Genomic DNA, 19,822 nt, shown 5'->3' with positions numbered 1-19,822 from the left:
GTGAAGGGTGTCAGTGATGGGGGCGTGGATGAGAAGGGGTGTAGCTGGGGCATGCCCCTAAGGCATATGAATATGAATATGGTCATGTGTTCCTGGGATATTGTCTTGGTGGGTGAAGACCTACACAATAGCCAAAAGAATATTGAAATCCCATCCTGGGGATAGAGCATCAAGTACATGAGCAGTGCCTAGGAAAGGGAAGGAAGACAGACCATTACAGTAGGCCCTTAATATTGATGATTGTACTTATGAACCTTGCTCTTGTGAAATTGAAACTAAGCTTAGTATTGTGTATTCCCAAGAGTTACCTCCTGAAAGCATCTTTGTTGCTCTAATGTGGCCTCTCTCTAAACCCAACTGAGCATATAAACACACTACATCCCCTGCCAGTGTTGGTCGTGACTCTTGGGGATGAGCCTCCTGGTACTGAGGGATTATTGCCAAGTGCCAACTAGTGATGCATTTGGAAAAAGACCTTGGCCAAAAGGGGGGTATATTAAATACAAATGAGTATTTATGGCTAAGAGATTTCAAAGTGAATCTGGAGGTGATTCCCCAGGTTGTACTTATGCATGACTCGGCAGGATCCCATTGACTGCCACAGTAAACAGTGCCTTCAACGGCGGGGCTCCTGAATACTAGAGACAGCTGAATACTATAAGTAGGGTGGACAATCTCAGGAGTTCAGCACCCTGTCAGTGGGCCTTACTGTGGAATTTATGCTCTCGGTGTAACAGCGTTAGTCTCGTTTATAGTTTTCCTACACATGCTCTTCTGTCCCTTCCATTTGAACCTATAATTAGCATTGTACTTATTAAATATATGTCCCAGAGACTTAAATATTTGGTCTGTTGACATGCCTGTTGAGCCCTGAATCTCAGTAGAGTTGTAATACCTACTCTCCTGTTCATTGAACTCACCCAGGACAACAAACAAGGGGAGGATGATGGACAATGCCCACCCCGAAGAACAGAGAGTGTTTACAACTGCAAGCAAGACAGTTCATCCATCTGCCTCATGGAATCCAAGCCCCCTCTCAATTAGAAACAGAGTGGCATTACCATCCCCAAATCCTCAAGATCAGGGAATGAACAATGGACTAAAGTAGACTTAATATTATTCTATCATAGACCAATTATTCTAGCAATGGAAGAACTCTTATCATTGATGTAAAGGCAGTGGCCACCAGAGATTCAGAGGGGAGGGAGAGGGAAGAATCGTGTAACACGGGGGTGTTTGGGAATTGTTCTCCATGACATTGCAATGATGGATACGGGTCATTACACATTTTGTCAAACATAAAATTGTGCAGGGCAGACTGTAAACTAAAATGTAAACTATAGTCCATGGTTAATAGCAATACTTTAGTATGTGTTTATCAATTATAACAGATGTACCACACTAATGAAAATGTTGTAAGGGTGGGAAGGCATGGGAAGGGGAGATGTGGGGTTAATGGGAAGCCCCCTATATTTTTGAGGCAACTCTCATGTAATCTCAAGCTTCTTTAAAAAGAAAAAAGAAAAAAAAACAAAAGAAATGGTCTCTACATTCATGTGGCTTCATCTTTCCATACCATGAGATGCAGTGAGTACTTCAAATAGCACATTTACCTTTTGGTTCTGCTTTGAGTGTTTCTATTAATAACTATGTTCTTTGCCCTGACAGGATTTATGAACGTGTGATAGACCCTCCTGATACCAACCTACCCCCAGGAAGCAATTTATGGCTTGGTCAGCGCAACCAGAAGCATGGATTATTCAAAGTGAGTACTAACTTTCTTGTTAATGTATATAGGCAATGCTGGATCTTTCATGCTGTTGGAGATATGTATATAATTATATTAGTGGATAGGGCTATTATGATGGTATAATAATAGATAATGCTTCTTGGACTCTTTCTGTGTGCCATGTACTTTTCTATATACTTTACATGAATTAACTCATTTGATTGTCACAAAAGTTTTATGAAGTAGGTCCCTTCAAACTACATAGAGAGTTGAGACTTTCCCAACATCATGCAGCTCATTCTGCTGCCAAGCATGGATAATACAGAATGTAAATGATTCTAATCCTAGGAAATTAAATATAATTTTAAAATTAGTTTCTATTTTCTATATATATTAATTAGTTTCTATATATATTAATATATAATATATATATTAGTTTCTATATATATTAGTTTCTATATATATTAATTCAGTTTGGGGTAGATGCTAAGATATAGACTTATATGAACCTCAACTTTTATGAACTTCATCTTTCTTGCCTAAAAAGAGTACTATAATAACTGCATTATTGTGCTTCATAGAAACAAGAGGATGTAGTGATAAAATGAATGGATTAAAAGACCACGGAATTTCAAGATAGTCTTGTTATTCAAAAAAATGAGAGACATTTGCTTCTGGCAGATTAGGTATATTTAAAAGTCCTTTTTGCTTCAAATGCTTATAGATGTTGGACAAAATATAACAAAAATAAAAAATAAGGGAAATGCTAAGGGGGTGAAAAAACAGTGGGGTATCTGGGTGTCTGCCCAGAATTTAAAGCCTTGAATTTATTTTCCTTTTAATAAGTAAGGTATAATATATTTATAGTAAAATTTACCCTTTTTAATGTACAGTTCTGTGAGTTTTGACAAATATTTTCAGTTGTGTAACCACCATCACAACTGAGATAAAAATCACTCGATCTCCCCTTCAAATTTCTCTGGGGAATGCGTTTTCAAACCCTCTCTTCACCCTCACACCCTGCAACCTATAGTGTCATATAAATGGGATCATTCAGTACATGAGTCTGGCTTCTTTTACTTAGCAGAATATATTTGAGATTCATCCATGCTGTTTTGTGTATTAGTGGTTCATTCTTTTTCTGTTGTTGAGTAGCATTCCAATTACATTGTATGGATATCCTAGAGTTTGTCCTTTCCTCAGTTAATAGACATTTGGGTTTCTAGTTTTTGGCAATTATAAATAAAGTGATTATAAATATTTATATAGTTTTTGTGTGAACAAAGGTTTTCTTTGCAATTGGTTAAATATGTTAGAAATGGGATTGCCGGGCTGTATGTTAAATGTATGTTCAACTTTATAATAAATTGCCAAACTGGCAAAGTGGCTGTGTCATTTTTCATTCCCATCAGTGGTGTGTGAAAGTTCCAAGAGTCTGTGCGAGATGGGAGAAATTGCTTAGATTCATGTAGGACTGAGAATTAGAACAGAAACTTCAGAAATAAAGCCAGGACTCTGAAAGTCTATACCTTTATTGAAAAAGGAGGCTGAAAAAGTCTACTATTAAGCAAAGAGAGGCAATTTGGTAACAAGTTTTTTTCCATTTCATCTCCAGATAGGAAAAAATAATACTTCCCTGAGAATTTGTAGGCTTGAAATTTGGATTTACTTTACCTGTGAAACATAAAAAATTTATCTTAAAATGGTCCTGATATGGTAGCACTTTAGGATTCCTGATGAAGAAAATGCAAATTATCTTTGGAGAAAGTCACCTTTAATGCAGACATTATAGTATTCTTACAGATTAAGTTCATACAAATGAATTTTTAAGCCATAATGAATGAGAGTGGGAAGAAACAACAAATAGCCAAATTAGTCATCAAAGGGCTGCAGAAATTGGAATGACAAGATAAAGACTAAAAAAAACCCCAAAACCTATGTTTAACATACTTAAACAAAACAATTTGAAAAATGAGTGAGAAGAAGGAGAAATAAATATGACCAGGGAGATTTGAAAAAGAAACAAAAATAACTTCTAGAAATGAAAAATATAGCAATTGAAATGAAAAAGAAAAAAAAAGAAAGAAAAACTCAGTGAACCCATGAAACCATGGATTATACAAAGATGTGGAGAGAATTTATAAATTGGAAAAAAATGTTGAAGAAATTACCCTAATTGTAGTGCAGAGGTAAAAAAAAAAAAGAAAATAGGAAAGATATCTTAAAATATAGAAAGATAGTGCAAAAAGATATATATTGTACATATTTTAAATTGGAAAGTCCAAAAGATAATAGAAAGAGGTTATGACCAGTATTAGAAATATAATGGCAAACGTTTTCAAAAATTGATAAAAGACATCAGTTCTCATTATTGGAAGAATAATGAACTCAAAGTGTATCAGTTACTATTGCTTAACAACCCACTCCAAAATGTAGAGGCCTAAAACATTAACTACTTCATTTAGCACACAATCTTTGTGTTGACCGGGTGGTTTTTCTGCTTTGCTCTGGCTCAGCTGAAATCTGCTGATTCTCGCGTGTCTTTGGTCAAATAGCAGATTGGTATATAGTAGGATGATCTAAGGTGGCTTCATTCAAATTTCTGGTAGTAGCTGGCTGTTGATGGGTTTATCTCAGTTCTCCTCTCCAAGTTCTTTTGTTCTCCAGAAGCTTAGTTCAGACTTGTTCACATGGTGATTTTAGGATTCCAAGGGCAACAAGAGAGGAAGCCTTGATGTACAATTACTTAAAAAAAAACACAAAGCAGGTAAGGAGTTTATTTTTCTCACTAATACAGGAGTCCAGGGATGGAGAGACCAGAGTTAGTACAACTGCTCAAGGAAACTGGTTACTTCCCCTGAGCAAAACCAGGGATTATCAGTAAGGACACAGGGAGGAATGAATAGAGAGTCTCTAGCATTGTCTGATACAAAGGTCTATTTTGTGGCGTTGTGATAAAACCACAAGTACTTTTGAAGTTTTGCCTTCTTGATCATGCTTATGGATGTTTTGTTGGCCAAAGAAAGTCATATGGCCAAATCTAGAGTGCAGGGATGAAGAAAGAAACTCCATCTTTTGAAAGGCTCAGCTGCAATATCACATTGCAAGGATCTGGATGCAAAGAGGGGAAGAAATATTTTACCATTAATAATCTATTACACAAATCAAGGTAAGTATAAAAGACATCCATACCTAGACATATTGGCAGAATAGCAAAACCTCAAAGACACAGAGAGAGTCTTAAATACAGTGAGAGACAAAAGGCAAATTTTCTATGAAAGAATAACAATTAGATTAAACAGCTGGATTTTAAAGAGTAAAAGCAGGAAGCAAAAGACACTGGAAAGTTTTCAAAATTTTAAGAGAAAATACCTACCAGTAGAATTCTGCCACATATCCAAGGAAATAATTCAATCTTATATAACCTCTTCCAAAGAGAAAAAATGTGAACACTACTTATCTCATTTTATGAGAATAGTGTGTCCCCAATTTAGACAAGAACTGCTTAAGAAAATAACTATATGATCCATATCACTTTTAACACTGATATCAGAATTCTAAACAAAACAGTAGTAAACTAAATCAAGCAGTGCGTGTGTATATATATGTGTGTGTGAGAGAGAAAGAGAGAGAGAGAGACAGTTGGTTATTCCAAAAAGGCAATGTTTGTATCATTGAAAAATTTATGAATATAACTTATCACATTAAGTAGACAAAAGGAGAAAAAAATCCTATGATCATCTCAAGAGGCTGAAAAAGCACCAGCTAAAAATTCTGCACTGACTCACAGTAAAAATCTAAGCAAATAAGCAATAGAAGGAAACTTCATTAAACAGTTATAGAGTATATAAAATATACATACACAAAACACTATACCTATGGCTGAAATATGAAGAAAATCCCCTTTAAATCAGATATCATAAAAGAATGCTTTTATCATTATTTCTCTTCAGCATAGTAGAAGAACTTACCAGCAAAGTAAGTAAAAATCATAGATTATTAAAAAAAGAACAATGAATTATGTAATTTTCTAAATAGTAAATAGAATCCATGAATTATTAGAATTACCAATAGAGTTCAGAAAGAGTGCTGTATAGAAGACCAACAGATAAAATCAGTTTCATTGCAAAACAAAAGTAACAGCAGCAGTAAAAACAACAAAAATAGCAAATGTGACTAAATAGAGGATTTCATTTATAATATCAGAAAAGAGAGACGACATATATAAGGTGCTTAAGAACAAATCAAACAAAATATATGCATGATATTTATAAAGAAAATTATAAAATGTTTTTGAAAACCATTAAAGAAGAACTAAATGGGGAGAGGTATACCATGTTTTTGTAAAAAAGGCTTAAAACAATAAAAATGTCAATTTTTCCAATTAAGACTCTAGATTCAATGAACTGCTAATAAATTCCCAACAGGATTTTATTTTCTGTTGGAATCTGCAAGCTGATACTGAAATTTATATGGAAAATTAAGACCAAGACACTTCTGGAAAATAGGGGGGGATGGGAGGGACATGTCCTATCAGATATGAAGGCATATTATAAAGTTACAGCAGTCAATAGAGTGTAATATCAGTGCAAGAATCAATATACAGACCAAGAGGACAGAATGGAGAGGCCAGAAGAGACCATTTCATCATGTGTGGGAAACGTGATTCATAACTTAAGTGGAATTACTGGTCAATGGAAAAAGGATGGACTCACTAATAAATGGTTAGGAAAGTTATTTGAATATAATACTCACATAGATACATACTCATGCACACACACACACACTCATGCACATACATTTTTGGAGCTTTTCCTGACTCTATACAAAAATCAATTTTAATTGAATTAAATACCTAAATGTGAAAGCAAAATTTAAAACTTTAGAAAGCAACATAGGAGCATATCTTCATGATCTCAGGGTAGAGAAGATTTTTAAAGTAAGACATAAAATGCAAAATAATTGAAAATATTCATATTTACTATATGTTTCCTATGTTGCTCAAGCAAATGCTATGAAATGGGTTGGCTTAAATGATGATAATTTATTAGCTTAAGGTTTGAGGCTAAAAGAAAGTCCAAATCAAGATGATGCTTCCTGTTCAAGGAGTGTGGCATTCTGGGGCTGGCTGTCCATACTCCTTGGCTCCTCTGCCACATGGCAAGGCATATGGTGGCATTGCCTGATCTCTCCTTTTTCTTCCAGTATCCCTTGATGTAGCTTCTTGTTTCCTATGGCTTTCTCTCTCTTTGTTTAAATTTCATTCGTTTATAAACAATTCCAGTAATAGGATTAAGACTCATCCTGATTGAGGTGGGTCACACTTTCACTGAGGTAGCCTCATTAAAAGCTCCTGCTTACAGCAGTTTAACACCCACAGGAATGCATTACCTTTAAGAACATGTTTTTCTGGGGTAAATACAATCCAAACTATCTCACTATATAAAAGCAAAAGCAATTCTGTTAATCAAAGAAGATCTTGACAAGATTTTTAGCAAAGAAATAGTATCCATTAAAGAATTTCTATTAACCAATAAGAAAAGTACTTACAGTTCAATAGAAAAATGGGCAAAAGATATGAAAAGGCAATCCCCAAAAGCAGAAACATAAATAGCCAATGAATGAATTTAAAGGAGTTGAATTTCACTGGTTACCTGGGAAATGAAAATTAAAACCACTACACTATTTCTTATATATCAGCATGGCAAAAATTTAAAAAAAAATCTGACATTGGTAAGTGTGGGAAAGAGATATTGTGGTAGAAACTTAAATCACTAGAACCAATTTGGAGAGAGATTTGGGAGTTTTCGTATAAAATGGAAACTGCATACTTTATATCACAGAAATCCAACTCCTAGGTGTAAACCATTGCAGAATCTCTTGGTCAAGTGCCAAAAGAGATACATGCAAGCATCATCATAGGAGCATCTTTTTGTAATTCTGGTAATTTGGAAAAAAAACCCAATTGTTCATCAAAAGGAGTCATTTAAATGAAATGTAGTTGAATCATACAAAGAAACACTATGAAGCAGTGAAACTGAATAAACATGAATGAATTGCAAACATAATGTTGAGTTTGAAAAAGCAAGTAGAGGAAAATTATAGCATTGAGCCATCTATATGTTTAAAAATTCAAAACAATCCTTTCCTGTACATTGTCTATTGAATCATTCACTCAAGTAAAAAGATAAATGCATAGGATTGATTAAAACTAAAGTCAGGGAAGTGGATTTGGCTCAAGTGATAAGGTCACCGCCTACCATATGGGAGGACCTGGGTTTAATCCCTGTGGCCTCATGGTGAAAAAGAAGAGAAAACATGCCTGTGCAGTGAGCCAGTGCCCACATGGTGAGCCGAGTGCCTGCATGGCGGGCCAAGGGCCTACGTGGTGAGCTGAGTACCCATGTGGCAAGCTGACTGCCCACGTGGTGAGCTGAGTGCCCAGGTGAGTTCCTGCGTGGCAAGCCAAGTGCCCATATGGCAAGCTGAGGGCCCATGCTAGTGATAAGCTGAGTGCCCATGTGAGTGACCATGTGGTGAGCCATTGCCTGCATGGTGAGCCAAATGCCCTTGGGAGTGCACACATGGCAAGCCGAGTGCCCACGCAGCAAGCTGAGTGCCTGCGTGGTGAATCAGTGCCCGCACAGCTGAGTCACGCAGAAAGCTGATGGCGCAACAAAAGAGAGATGAAGGGGAAAGTCAAGGTGGAGAGCAGGAGAGACCAGGAACTGAGGTGGCGCAATGACAGGGAACCTCTCTCCACATCAGAGGTCACCAGGATCCAATGCTGGGAAATCCTAGAGGAGAAAAACAAGAAGAGAAGACCAAAAGAGAAATAGATACAGAGATCACACAGGGAATGGACAAGACAGCAAAAACAGAAGGGCAGGGGAGGGGGAGGGGGAGAGAAAGAAAAAAACTAAATTCAAAATAGTGGTTACTTCTGAGAAGAAGGAATGGGAATTTAATTACTCACTGGCACCCAGAAGGCTTCAAACTATATTGATATTTTATTTCTTAAGCTGGGTGGCACAGTCACAGGTGTTTGTTATAATTTGCTTTCAATCCTTTGTAAATCACAAATATTTCAAAACAAAAATCAGACATAATTTCTCAGGGTCATAATTCATATATCTATAATTTTCATGTTTCCAAGAATCAACAGAAATTTGTCCAGGTGTCTCAGTTCCAAAATGAGACAGTTAATGTAATGCTGTGTTTCTTGTTCTGTAGCTAGTTAATCTGAATCTGGGCTTTTCTTTGGGGCCTTGGGTCTATAACAAAGGTCAAAGGGTATTTCCTAACCCTGGACAGACATCAAAATCACTTGGGAAGGCTTTGAAAATCCAAATTCCTATCCTACCTAGATCTGCATACTGAGAAACTGTAGGTTTTAGGAATTTATGTATTTTTAAATGCTTTCTCATTGAGTTTGATTTAGTAGGCCCAAAGGCTCAAATTTGCACACTGCTATGGAACTGACAGAGAGGACATGTGATTAGGATTTTCCTATAGTCTTTAGAATGATCCCACACATTATAATAAGATCTTATTAACTTTCTTGAATATAGACTTTCCATGTGGCCCAGAAATACCATTACTATGTATATATCCAGAAGAACTGAGAGTTGGGACATGAACAGACATCTGCACACCGATGTTCATAGTGGTGCTATTCACGATTACCAAAAGTTGGAAACAATCCAGGTGTCCATTAACCATGAATGGATAAACAAATTGTAGTATATACACATGAAATATTATGCAGTGGTAAGAAGAAATGAAGTCATGAACATTCATATGACAACATGGATGAGCCTGGAGGACATTATGTTGAGTGAAGCAAGCCAGACACAAAGGACAAATACTGTATGATTGCACTACTCTGAGCTAAATATATTGTATAAACTCATAGAGTTAATAATTAGAATATAGGTCAACAGAAATTAGAATGAGGTTAGAGAACAGAAAGCTGAGGTTTAATCTGTGCAGAATTGGGAAGAAGGTTGTTTGTAAATCTTTGGAAATGAATAGAAATGGTAAAAGCGTGTTATGATGTTTGTAACTAGCAGTGCTGTTGTATGGGTATGACAGTGGTTGAAAGGGAAAGTCTAAGGTCATGTATGTTACTAGAAGGAAAGTTAAATAATGTAACATGGGACTGTATATGAGAGTTAAACCTCATGTAAAACATGAAAAACAATTAACTACCTATTTAATGATTCTGTAAATTAGTGGTTTTCCTACTTTAGAGTGTGTCACAGTCTCCTGAAGGGCTTATTAAGCAGAGGTAGTTGGGCTCCAACCTCATGGCTTCTGATTAGGGATGTACTTTGAGAACCACTGCTTTAGATAGAAACCTAACAAGTACTCCTGGGCAGGAAAAAGAGCTTGGCTTTTAATTATATAGGTCAGAGTTTAAATCCTGGACTGACTTCTTCATAGCTGTGTGAACTTGTGTTAGTATTTTTTTGAAACCAATCATGTACTCTCTTTTTTAAAACTCTTCAGTGACTTTCCATTGCATCTCAAATGGAATCTGATTTACCTGAGTCTACAAGATCCTTTAAGATCTGACCCCTCATTTCCTCTGCAATCTTACCTCATTTTGTTTTTCTGCTGCCCATCATGCCCCAGTCATGTTGTCCTTCTTTCAGTCCCTTGCACATATCAGGGACTTTCCATGTGTCCCTGCTCAGAACAGATTTCACTCAGCTGTTTGCAGTTTTGACTAGTCTTAATCCTTCAGGTCTTGGCTTAAATAATGTCTTCCTGGACCACACTATCTATTTAGATTCCTCCCTGTTTTCCTATGTATTAATTATTTATCTATTGCTAACCACCAAACTCAGGGTCTTAAATCAATAAATTCATAGGTCATCTGGGAACTTCTGGTGATCAGGACCAGGAGTGGCTGATCCTCTTAGGTTCACGCATATGTCTGCTGTTGGCTGGTGAGATTGGCTGAGGGTTGTCTGGATTGGGATAGTCTCACTCACATATCTGGTGAATGGCTGCTGACTGGAGAGTCAATCCTTGACTACACGTCTTTAATTAGCCACCAGGGTAGCCTGGGCTTGTGTCTATGGTGCTAGGCAGTGTTTCAAGGCAAACAGTGGACATCTGCAAGACTCTCAATGCCCTGGCTTGGAGATAGCATACTGCCATTTCTATCTTGTTATATTGGCCAAAACATGCCACAAAACAAGCCTAACAGTCAAGGGGTAGGAAAGCAGTCTCCTCCTCTTGATGGGAGGGGCTGCAAAACCATGGTACAAGGTGTGTAGATACAGGGAGGGGGTTTAGTTTGCAATCAACCTACCACATACTTTTCGCCTGAAATTCCTCCATTTCCTCTATCACACTTACTACAGTTTCAAAGTATATGTAGATCTGGTTCACCAGGACAAGTGACCTATGCAGTCTTGAAGGTCCTGTGTTTAGAAAGGTCCTGTAATTAGCTTAATGCTCTGCTGTTGCTGTCTTAAAATTAATAATTTTTGAATGAGGCTCTGCAAATTATGTAACTGGTCCTGAGTATAGCTTATGTGGGCGTTTACTTGTTTATTTTTGGTCTCTCTTTCTAGATTGTAAGCTTTATGAGGGTAAAGAACTGTGCTTATTTTATTCCGTAGTGTACCAGGTACACAGTAGGCTAGCAGTATATTTGCAAAATGAATGCATGGATGAGCTATGAATGTGTTTTCTCATGTGTAAAGTGGCAAAGATGCCTCTCATAAAGTTAATGCAGATTATATAAGAAATGTGTTAAAAGCACCTTGCACATTGTAGGTGCACAGCATGTGTTCTCTCTTCCTTTCTCATGTATTGAAAGTTCCCACCTCCATTCCTTTCTTTTTTGAATGTTAAAAAAATTTTTTAGTAACATATATACAACTGAAAATTTTCCCTTTTAACCACATTCAGATATATATAATTCAGTGGTGTTAATTATATTCACAATGTGCTATCAGCACTGTCATCCATTACCAAAACTTTTCCATCCCCAAATAGAAATTCTGTACCAATTAAGCATTAACTTCCCTTTCTCTATAGCCTCATTCCTTTCTTACATATTTAATGCTTCCTATGTGCTTAATACTATACTGTAGAAACAAGAGGCATATTTCCTGTATTTAGGGACTTGCATTTCATTTGTGGGGGGAGATGTGATTAGAGAAAAAAGTCATAGTATCCATTCCAGCCTGTTGAGTGTATGATTCTCTGTAGATACAGGGGAAGTTATGTTGAAGAGTCCAAATACCTGATATAGCCAGTAAGCACGAAGGGTATTCAATCTGGAACAATCATTTTGCTTTAGAAGTGGGATAGGGGGTGTGGAAGACAGAACCAACATTAATTGAGTGCTTTCTATGTTCCAGACTTTGGTTCTCCAGAAGTGATTTCAGTTAATTACATTTTACTTTAAGAGAAAGTTAATGTGGTAGGTATTATTATCCTCATTGTGTAGATCAGGCAACCAGTCTCGGAGAGATTAAGGTCCTTATCAGGAACACACAGCCAGTAAGTGATGGAAATGGAATTTAAGCCTAGGCCTGCTTGATTTCAAAGCCTTTTATTCATTCCTTCGAACATTCATTCAACAAATACTGAGGGCTTACCATGTTCTCTGTGTTAGGCGGTGAAAAGTTTTTACCTAATTTTACCATGTTCCGTTGAGGAGCCCGGATGTATTGTCTTTTCTGGGTCTTCAGCCCAAATGGGCAGGTGGTTCCAGTGGACAGCCCCAGGAGGGGATGGCAATTCCACATAGTCTGTTTTGCTAGGGAGAATCCTAGACTCTTCTGGTGATATCCTGGTGAGGCGAGATGGTTGGGTGAGATGGCTGGGATAGGGGGAAAATGTCAATTTCTCATTACAGAGATTACTTTTTGATCAATTCAATGCTGTGAAAATCTCTCTGAAAAAAGAGGCAGCCAGTTCTCAGGTGAGAGTTGGCACATTTCCAGGCTTCTAATATCTGTCCTGTAGAAGCTGCTACCTGGGTCCAAGAACCATGCTTGCTTTATTAGTACAGAATTAAAAATGCTTATGATGTGTTTTAAGATTAAAATTACATTATTCTGTATTGTAAATATTAATATGTCACTTCATAAGCAAAGTAAAAGCAAAAACTCCTCACTTGTCACACTTAATTTCTGGGCCCAGTGGATGCTTATGCATAGTGTAATAAAGTGCTGCTGATGAAAGAGCAGAGGTTGGAATCACTTGCTCAGTGCCCAGCATTTACCCCTCTAACATTAAATAATTCCTGTCTGAGACACAGAACACAAGCTAAGGATTTCTTCACATCAAAACAGCATCTGTTTGAGAAAATAACTGGCCAATTAGTGATAGGTTTATCTGAATCAGCTGATTGTCACGGATTTTCATTATCAAGATGGTTGACTACCCACGAAATTTCCCTTTAGTGCTTTCTAAGCTGATTATGCTGTTACTATTTCAGAGGGTAAAGAAATAAGAAAGACGCCTAGGCGAATCACCGTGAGTTACAGGATGCTTCAGTGGTTTGGGTGTTTCAACAGTTTCTAAATAGTTGAGATCTCAGGGAGAGTTCTCATCCCAAAGCTTCCCACACAAGACCAGGCTTCCTCCCTCTTCCCTCTCCTTCCCTCCCAGTCTTCCTTTCCCTCCCTCTCCCATTCTCTCACTCTCCTCTCTCTGTTTTAGTCTGTTGAATTTGGGTGTGAAAGGTTTTCCTTACCTGGACATCACAGTCTCCTTTAAGAGCTGAACTGTCCCTGGGAAATGAAATTGATTACAATTTTTTTTTTATGCCACAGCTGTTGTTTTTTACCTCAGCTGTTTCCCATAATTCCACAGATGGTAAACATATGTTTATAGGCACACAGAAAAAGAAGCTATATTGGATTCCTCCCATGTTTAATTCTTGTTTTTCCTTTCATGCAGAAAGTCAAAGTCACAGAACTGGGGAACTCTATACATTTGTAAATAATATTTTTGTGCATTAAGATTTTGAAAACAGCAGGACAGCTAATGAGATGCTAATGAGCTGCCAGTTTTTATTGATCATAATGAAAGTCGACAAGTGTCTTTCTTGGCTTTTATGCAATCTGGAATATTTTATTAACTGTCTTCAGGGAAGAAATACATAATTGGTTGTATTTTGAAAATCCTCCTTGTGAGCTTCCCTAGTCTTTACTTTTTGCTAGCCTGTTGCCAAAGCTTGGGTTCTTGTGAGTTTATAAACAGAACACATCTTCATACATATATATATGTATATATATATATATATGTATATATATATATGCACATGCCTAGCAGGAACTCTCCCCACCCCTTTCCTCTTTCCCTTTCAAAGCAATTTATTTCAGTGTTTTAGCTTACAAAAAAAAAAAAAAAAAGGAAAAAAAAAGAACCATTTTCTTCAATGTAAACAGAGATCTGCAGGGAAATAAGAGCCTTAAAAAAGAAGTAGCATTTCTTTGGCAGTAAAGCTGCTTTCATTGTATCAACCTGTTTTGAGGGTTAGCCTAATTTTAGTTATTCCATACATAAGAGGGTCCTAATGGCATAATTTTCAAATCTTTTTTTCAAAATTACATCTTCCTGTGAAATGAGAAATGCTCTCGGAACAAGGAAATAATGGACATTAGTTCCCCAAACATTGAAAACCCATAATGTACAAGCTATCTAGTGCAAATTTATTTTTCAATGCACAGTGAACTGAGTGCATGAGGAAGTAGCGTGTGGCAACAGGTGGTTTAGGCATAGAATAAAACAATTCTTCCTCTCTCTTCTATCAAGACTAGTGAGGTTATTATTTTGGGCTCTGCACATTGGGGATTTATTTAGATTCTCAGGTCATCTGACATTTAGCACTGAACTAACAATGAGAAAACCTATTGTTTAGCGAATTAATCTTGTAAATAAATTTGTGGGGCTGGGGTGGGATGATTTAGGCTACCAAAAAAACTTCTCTTTCCCAGCACTGATAAACTGTTTTAGCAAAGTGTTAGCTTGTAATACAAATAATTTGTTAATTAGTATCTATACATTCAGGCAACTGAGATAGCATCTTATTTTGAAATAGTTCCTCTCTGTAGCAACATTTTGTTAGCTCATGTAACTATGGGACTCCCCCAAATTGCAGTGGTGTAGCACTGGTTTTGGAGTTAATAGACTTGAAGTGCATATTTTAGGATTAAAGTTTCCTTTAGGGAAGCTACTTGAATTATCCAAGCCTTATGTTTCTCATAGGTCAAGAGATCAGGTAATCTGGCCCTAGATCAGTAATTCTAACCAGGTGTATCAAAATCACCTCAGAAGCTATTTCAAAATGTGTGTGACTACCTTCCCCCAAACCCCTCCAAAATTCTGATATGTACCCTAGGTTAAAAATGAGTGCCCTTCATGGTCTTTGCAGACCCTAACAACTTTCACAATTATGTGGTTCAGTATAATTCTTAGTTTTAAACAATTTGATTCTTTAAAAATATTTATTGTTTCTATTACGTGAAATATACTATTGAAGCAAGCTAGTAAGATAGGGAATTAATAGAAGGATCTGGAACCTGACAGAGAGTCCACATGGACATCGGTAACCTCCAATATGGCTGCTGGAGGAACCCCACCGCCCGGATTCTGCTACCTAGAACAAAGGCTTCTTCCTGGGAACAAGGGAAAGTCCTGGATGTTCTCTAAAAACTATGTCATTGGATCCTCACTAAGGAATTGATGGGTGGGGTAATCAATCAAAACAGAAAACTGCTGAAACCCCTTCCCCTATCATTAACAAAGGGGGTGGAATAATTAGCAATTTAAAAGCAAACCATGAGGTTTGCTACGGCTCTTCTCTTGCCCTGCTCTCCTGTGTCTGGACCTGTTCCCTGCCCCCTTTGCTCTGCTTTCGCCACGTTTCCTCTGCCCTGTGGCCACGCAAGTAACCCTGGGGATTTATACTCTATAATGGGGAATTGCAGCCTGTAAATCAGCCCTCTTCATCCCTTTCATCCCTTTTCTCTCTACCTGGGACCCCTGCTATATTATTTTCTTCCTTCCCTACCTGAATAAATTACTGGCCTAACTCACCCAGCGTGCTCTTGAAATTCATTTCTGCAGTATAGCCAAGAACCTAGATAAAATCTGGTAACACTGTGATAGGAATTGCAGGGGCTATGGAGATGAAAATATATGACGCTTGCCCTCATGGTGTTTATAATATGCTAAGTTTATTGGGCTCCATTCAGTTCCAAATCAGTAGATAGGATTTGGATGCTATTTTAACTACTGTGAACTTTTAATGAGTAAACGCTTTTGCTCCGAAAGAAGAACTGATTGACAACAGAACAAGGCTTTTCAAAGTGGGGTCCTTTGATCTTTCATCAGAATCATCTCAGATGCGTTTTACAAAAATGAGAATCCTGGCCCCATCCTAACCCTATTGAAACAGAATCTCTGTGGAATGGACCAGGAATCTGAACTTTAAACAAATATTCAAGACAATTTTTAGGAAATTTGAAGTTTGAGAAACTTGCTACAATATGTGATATGAAATAAAGCATCGATCTGAGGTAAGAAGATCAAGTGAGGTCAGTTAATAAAGGGCCAGCTAGAGTTGCAGTTTTCAGTGAAGTGTAGATATATTTTAAGTTAAATGAGGAAAAAATGATAAAAATTCCATCATTTTATTCCTCATCTCATCTCCTTTGGGAGAAGTCGCAGTACTTAAAATAGTAATTTTTATGTATGGAAATACCCATAGGTGATTTTTCTGGGAGGAAGAAGGCTGCTTGAGCTACTTCCTAGTTTGCAGTTTTATACTTTATAAAAGTCCCTTTTGTAATTTTATAAAGAAATTTACATGCTTAACAAATGCTGCTTTTATTGGCAAATGTCAAGGCACTAAAATAGTCCATATGGGAATTCAATGAAAGACCTTGTTCTTGTTCTGGGGAAGGTGCTGGAACATACACACACAGACACACAAATACATGTATTCACACACACACACACACATACACACATAGACTCAGACTTTTTTTGGGTTGCAATTAGTATTTTTACAGTATGTGGCTAGCATTGAATTATATCAAGTAAATTAACATTCCCATCTTGATTTATTTGGCAAGAACAAGTTTTCTTGCCATTGTGTGTGCTGACTTCCATGACCTTTCCTCAGAAAAAGTACCAAATGCTTCGGGTTTTTGTGTTAATGAGCTTTGAGAAGCTATCAGCTCTAATTTTTTACTTTGTTCAAGTCTCCATCATTGACTTTCACCTAATGATCTGTGTAACACATGTGTGAAAGAGATTAAAAGTGGAAAGAGAAATGTAAAGGGGATACAGGTAGAGGAAAGATAAGGGGGAGGCAATTTATAATTTATAATGTTACCAAAATCAGTAGAGTCACTTATTTAAAAAAGGAAAAGGAAAACTGCTGTGAACTCTATTATGTTGCTATTGGATGAGTAGGATGGGATATCCTTTTTTAATAATAATAAACTTTATTTTTAGAAAAATTTTAAATTTACAGAAAAATTACACCAAAAGTATAGGGGAATTCCCATATACTCCACCCTGCCCCCCCATACACATATAGTTTCCCCTATGATTAACATCTTAAATTAGTGTGGTACATTTGTTACAATTGAGGAACCAATATTGAAGCATTGCTATTAGCCAAAGTCTATAGTTTATATTATGGTTTACACTTTGTGCTGTACAGTTTTATAGGCTTTGACAGATGTATAATGTCATGTACACATCATTGCAGTGTCATGCAGAACAGTGTCACTGCCCTAAAAATAACAGCAGTGAAGTGTAAGTATGGACATTGTTGAAAGTATTGGGCCGTCCATGATGCTAGATGGACATCCTTTTTAAATGGATTTTTCTGTTGGTTTATGGAAAGGTGCTTGAAAGGTGCTCTGGTCTCTCAACAGAATTAATTTGTTTGAAAAACTGAGCAGCTTTGTACCAAGTTTAGCTTGTGCTCCATGAATTGCTCCCTGGTATCCCTCTGTAAGAGATTAGGAATTAATATTGAGAAGCACTGGCAGAGCCTTTTTCCCTGTGGTGAGATGGTCTCTTCCCATAATCACAAACACTGCATCATCTGCAAAGAGGAAGAGGTTAATAAATGTCTATAATTCTGAGGAAGAGGTGCTGTGATCCTGTTATTTCTATTAATATTACCAATTAATATTTTACTGTGAAATAATAAGCAGGAAACAGATTTGCTGATTACTTTCTGTTCTGTAGAAGATGAACACATAAATGTTAAATGTTACTTCCTCTGAAAGACTTGCAGCACTATCTAAAGCTTGTATTTTATTTATAGATTAAGCTCAATATTCTGAACCACCCTCTACGTCTTCCATCTGTTCTTTAATATTTCTTCCTTCAAATCAGGGGGAAATAAAACCCTAAAAAGGTATTCTTGAAATTTAACTTGAAAAAATCCAAAAGCCAAGTCAATATTTTCATTGAGAGATGGCAGCCCTGATGGGTTTCTTAAATTAGGGCTGTTGTTCCAGATTGAATTATAGAATTAAAAGCCTTTTTAAAAAGTGAGGTTTTGAGCAAATCTTAGACTCACCAGTTTTGCCAGTTACTCATTCAATTAGCTGAGGAGCAAAGATCGTTATAGAATTTTCCCCATGTCTAATTTTATTTCCTTGACTAAATAAATCAATAGAAACATTTTAGTCTAATATTTTTCTATTATCTCTTTCTTCTGGCTTTGAGCAGTATTAATGTTCAAGGATGACTAAGGCATTGAGGAGAATTTTTATTGCATCAATGCCCTTTCAGTCCAGTGGTTTTAAGAACACACAGTGATGGATTATTGGTGCTGTGATCTCATTAGCATTAACCTGTGACAACTAATTGTAGTTTTCTCAAGATGAAAATACATTTCAAGATTTCTAGAAGAGGGTAGTTGGGAGTAGTTCAGTATGGACTAAGGCCAACTCACCTTTTGACAGAAAATAAATCTCGTTAAAAAATGATCAGACCTGCATAGAGTGCATGAATGCACACAGGCCACTTGAACTGGTACCTTTAATCTTGATCATCACCTCTCTCTTCTATTATCAAGGGGACCATCCAAGATGGGAAAATCATCTTTATGCCGAATGGATACTTAGCACAGTGTCCGAACCTAAATCGCAGTAAGTAGCAGCTTAAAATAAGCATTTGTAAACTTTAAATAAAATGTAACCTATTGGTACTATCAGAGAAAAAAGTCTAGAAGTATACACATTAAAGTCTTCACAGTTGACCTAGAGATGGTGTGGAGGTTGTGAAGGAGAATTTATGATTTATACTATGTACTTCTGTGTCTCTGAAGGAGATATGGAATTATATAGAATTAAAAAATTGAAGGTAAGATTAGTGACTTTGGTTCTGTAAGTTAGTACAGAAAGATATGTTTGATGTAATTATATATATTTCTTGAAAATATTCTTTAAATGCCTTTACCTGGATCTGAGCTTATTTTTTCTTCTTTTTATGATACTCCACATTTTTTTGTCACCTCACACAAAAAATGAGGGTTTAATTGATCTTAATTTAAAAATGTTATATTGCCTTTCTTTTTGGTGAATACCCCTTTTTCCTGTTTCTTTGATTTGCTTATTTAAAAAAGGAAAAAGATCCAGACCCAAAATCCTCTGTTTTTACTTCCATTTCAAAGTAATGCTTAACCAAAACAGAAAACCCTTCTACACAGCCAAAAAACTACTGTTTTAAAATTTTCTTTCTTATGTAAACACTGTATCAATATATTTTATATTTTCTTTATTGAGCTTGCCCAACCTGCAGTGATTTCTTAAGCCTGGTGCAAGGAATAATGGATTTACAAGAGCTTTTGGCCAAGATGACTGCAAAAGTAGGTGTCTGAATTTCACTTGTGATGTTTCATTTCTTTCTCTGTCCTATTTGGGATTTAGAGTGATATGCTAGAATGGAAACATTTTTAGCTTTGGCACCTGCAATATGATGCTACAAAAATGGTTCATTTTTACTTGAAATAGGACTACCTGTAGTAAGTATAACCATTCATATCTTTTATACTATTAGACTGTGTCAAAATGTTTATTTGAAAAA

The 19,822-nt window shown here is 36.6% G+C and overlaps 1 protein-coding gene across 2 annotated transcripts in view; it reads left to right on the top strand.

Moving 5' to 3' along the window:
- The window catches only part of NELL1 (neural EGFL like 1), a 1,045,701-nt gene that overhangs the window by 261,356 nt on the left and 764,523 nt on the right, over positions 1-19,822 (top strand). For both annotated transcript variants that reach the window (XM_058305642.2, XM_058305643.2), the window contains exons 5-7: positions 1,669-1,765; positions 18,813-18,885; positions 19,522-19,604. In XM_058305642.2, coding sequence (XP_058161625.1) covers positions 1,669-1,765; positions 18,813-18,885; positions 19,522-19,604 — 253 coding nt within the window. The remainder of the gene's footprint in view (positions 1-1,668; positions 1,766-18,812; positions 18,886-19,521; positions 19,605-19,822) is intronic.

This window comes from Dasypus novemcinctus, chromosome 10 (genome assembly GCF_030445035.2).
Source record: "Dasypus novemcinctus isolate mDasNov1 chromosome 10, mDasNov1.1.hap2, whole genome shotgun sequence".
Lineage (NCBI taxonomy): Eukaryota > Metazoa > Chordata > Mammalia > Cingulata > Dasypodidae > Dasypus > Dasypus novemcinctus.
This window is presented reverse-complemented; position numbering and strand designations above follow the sequence as displayed.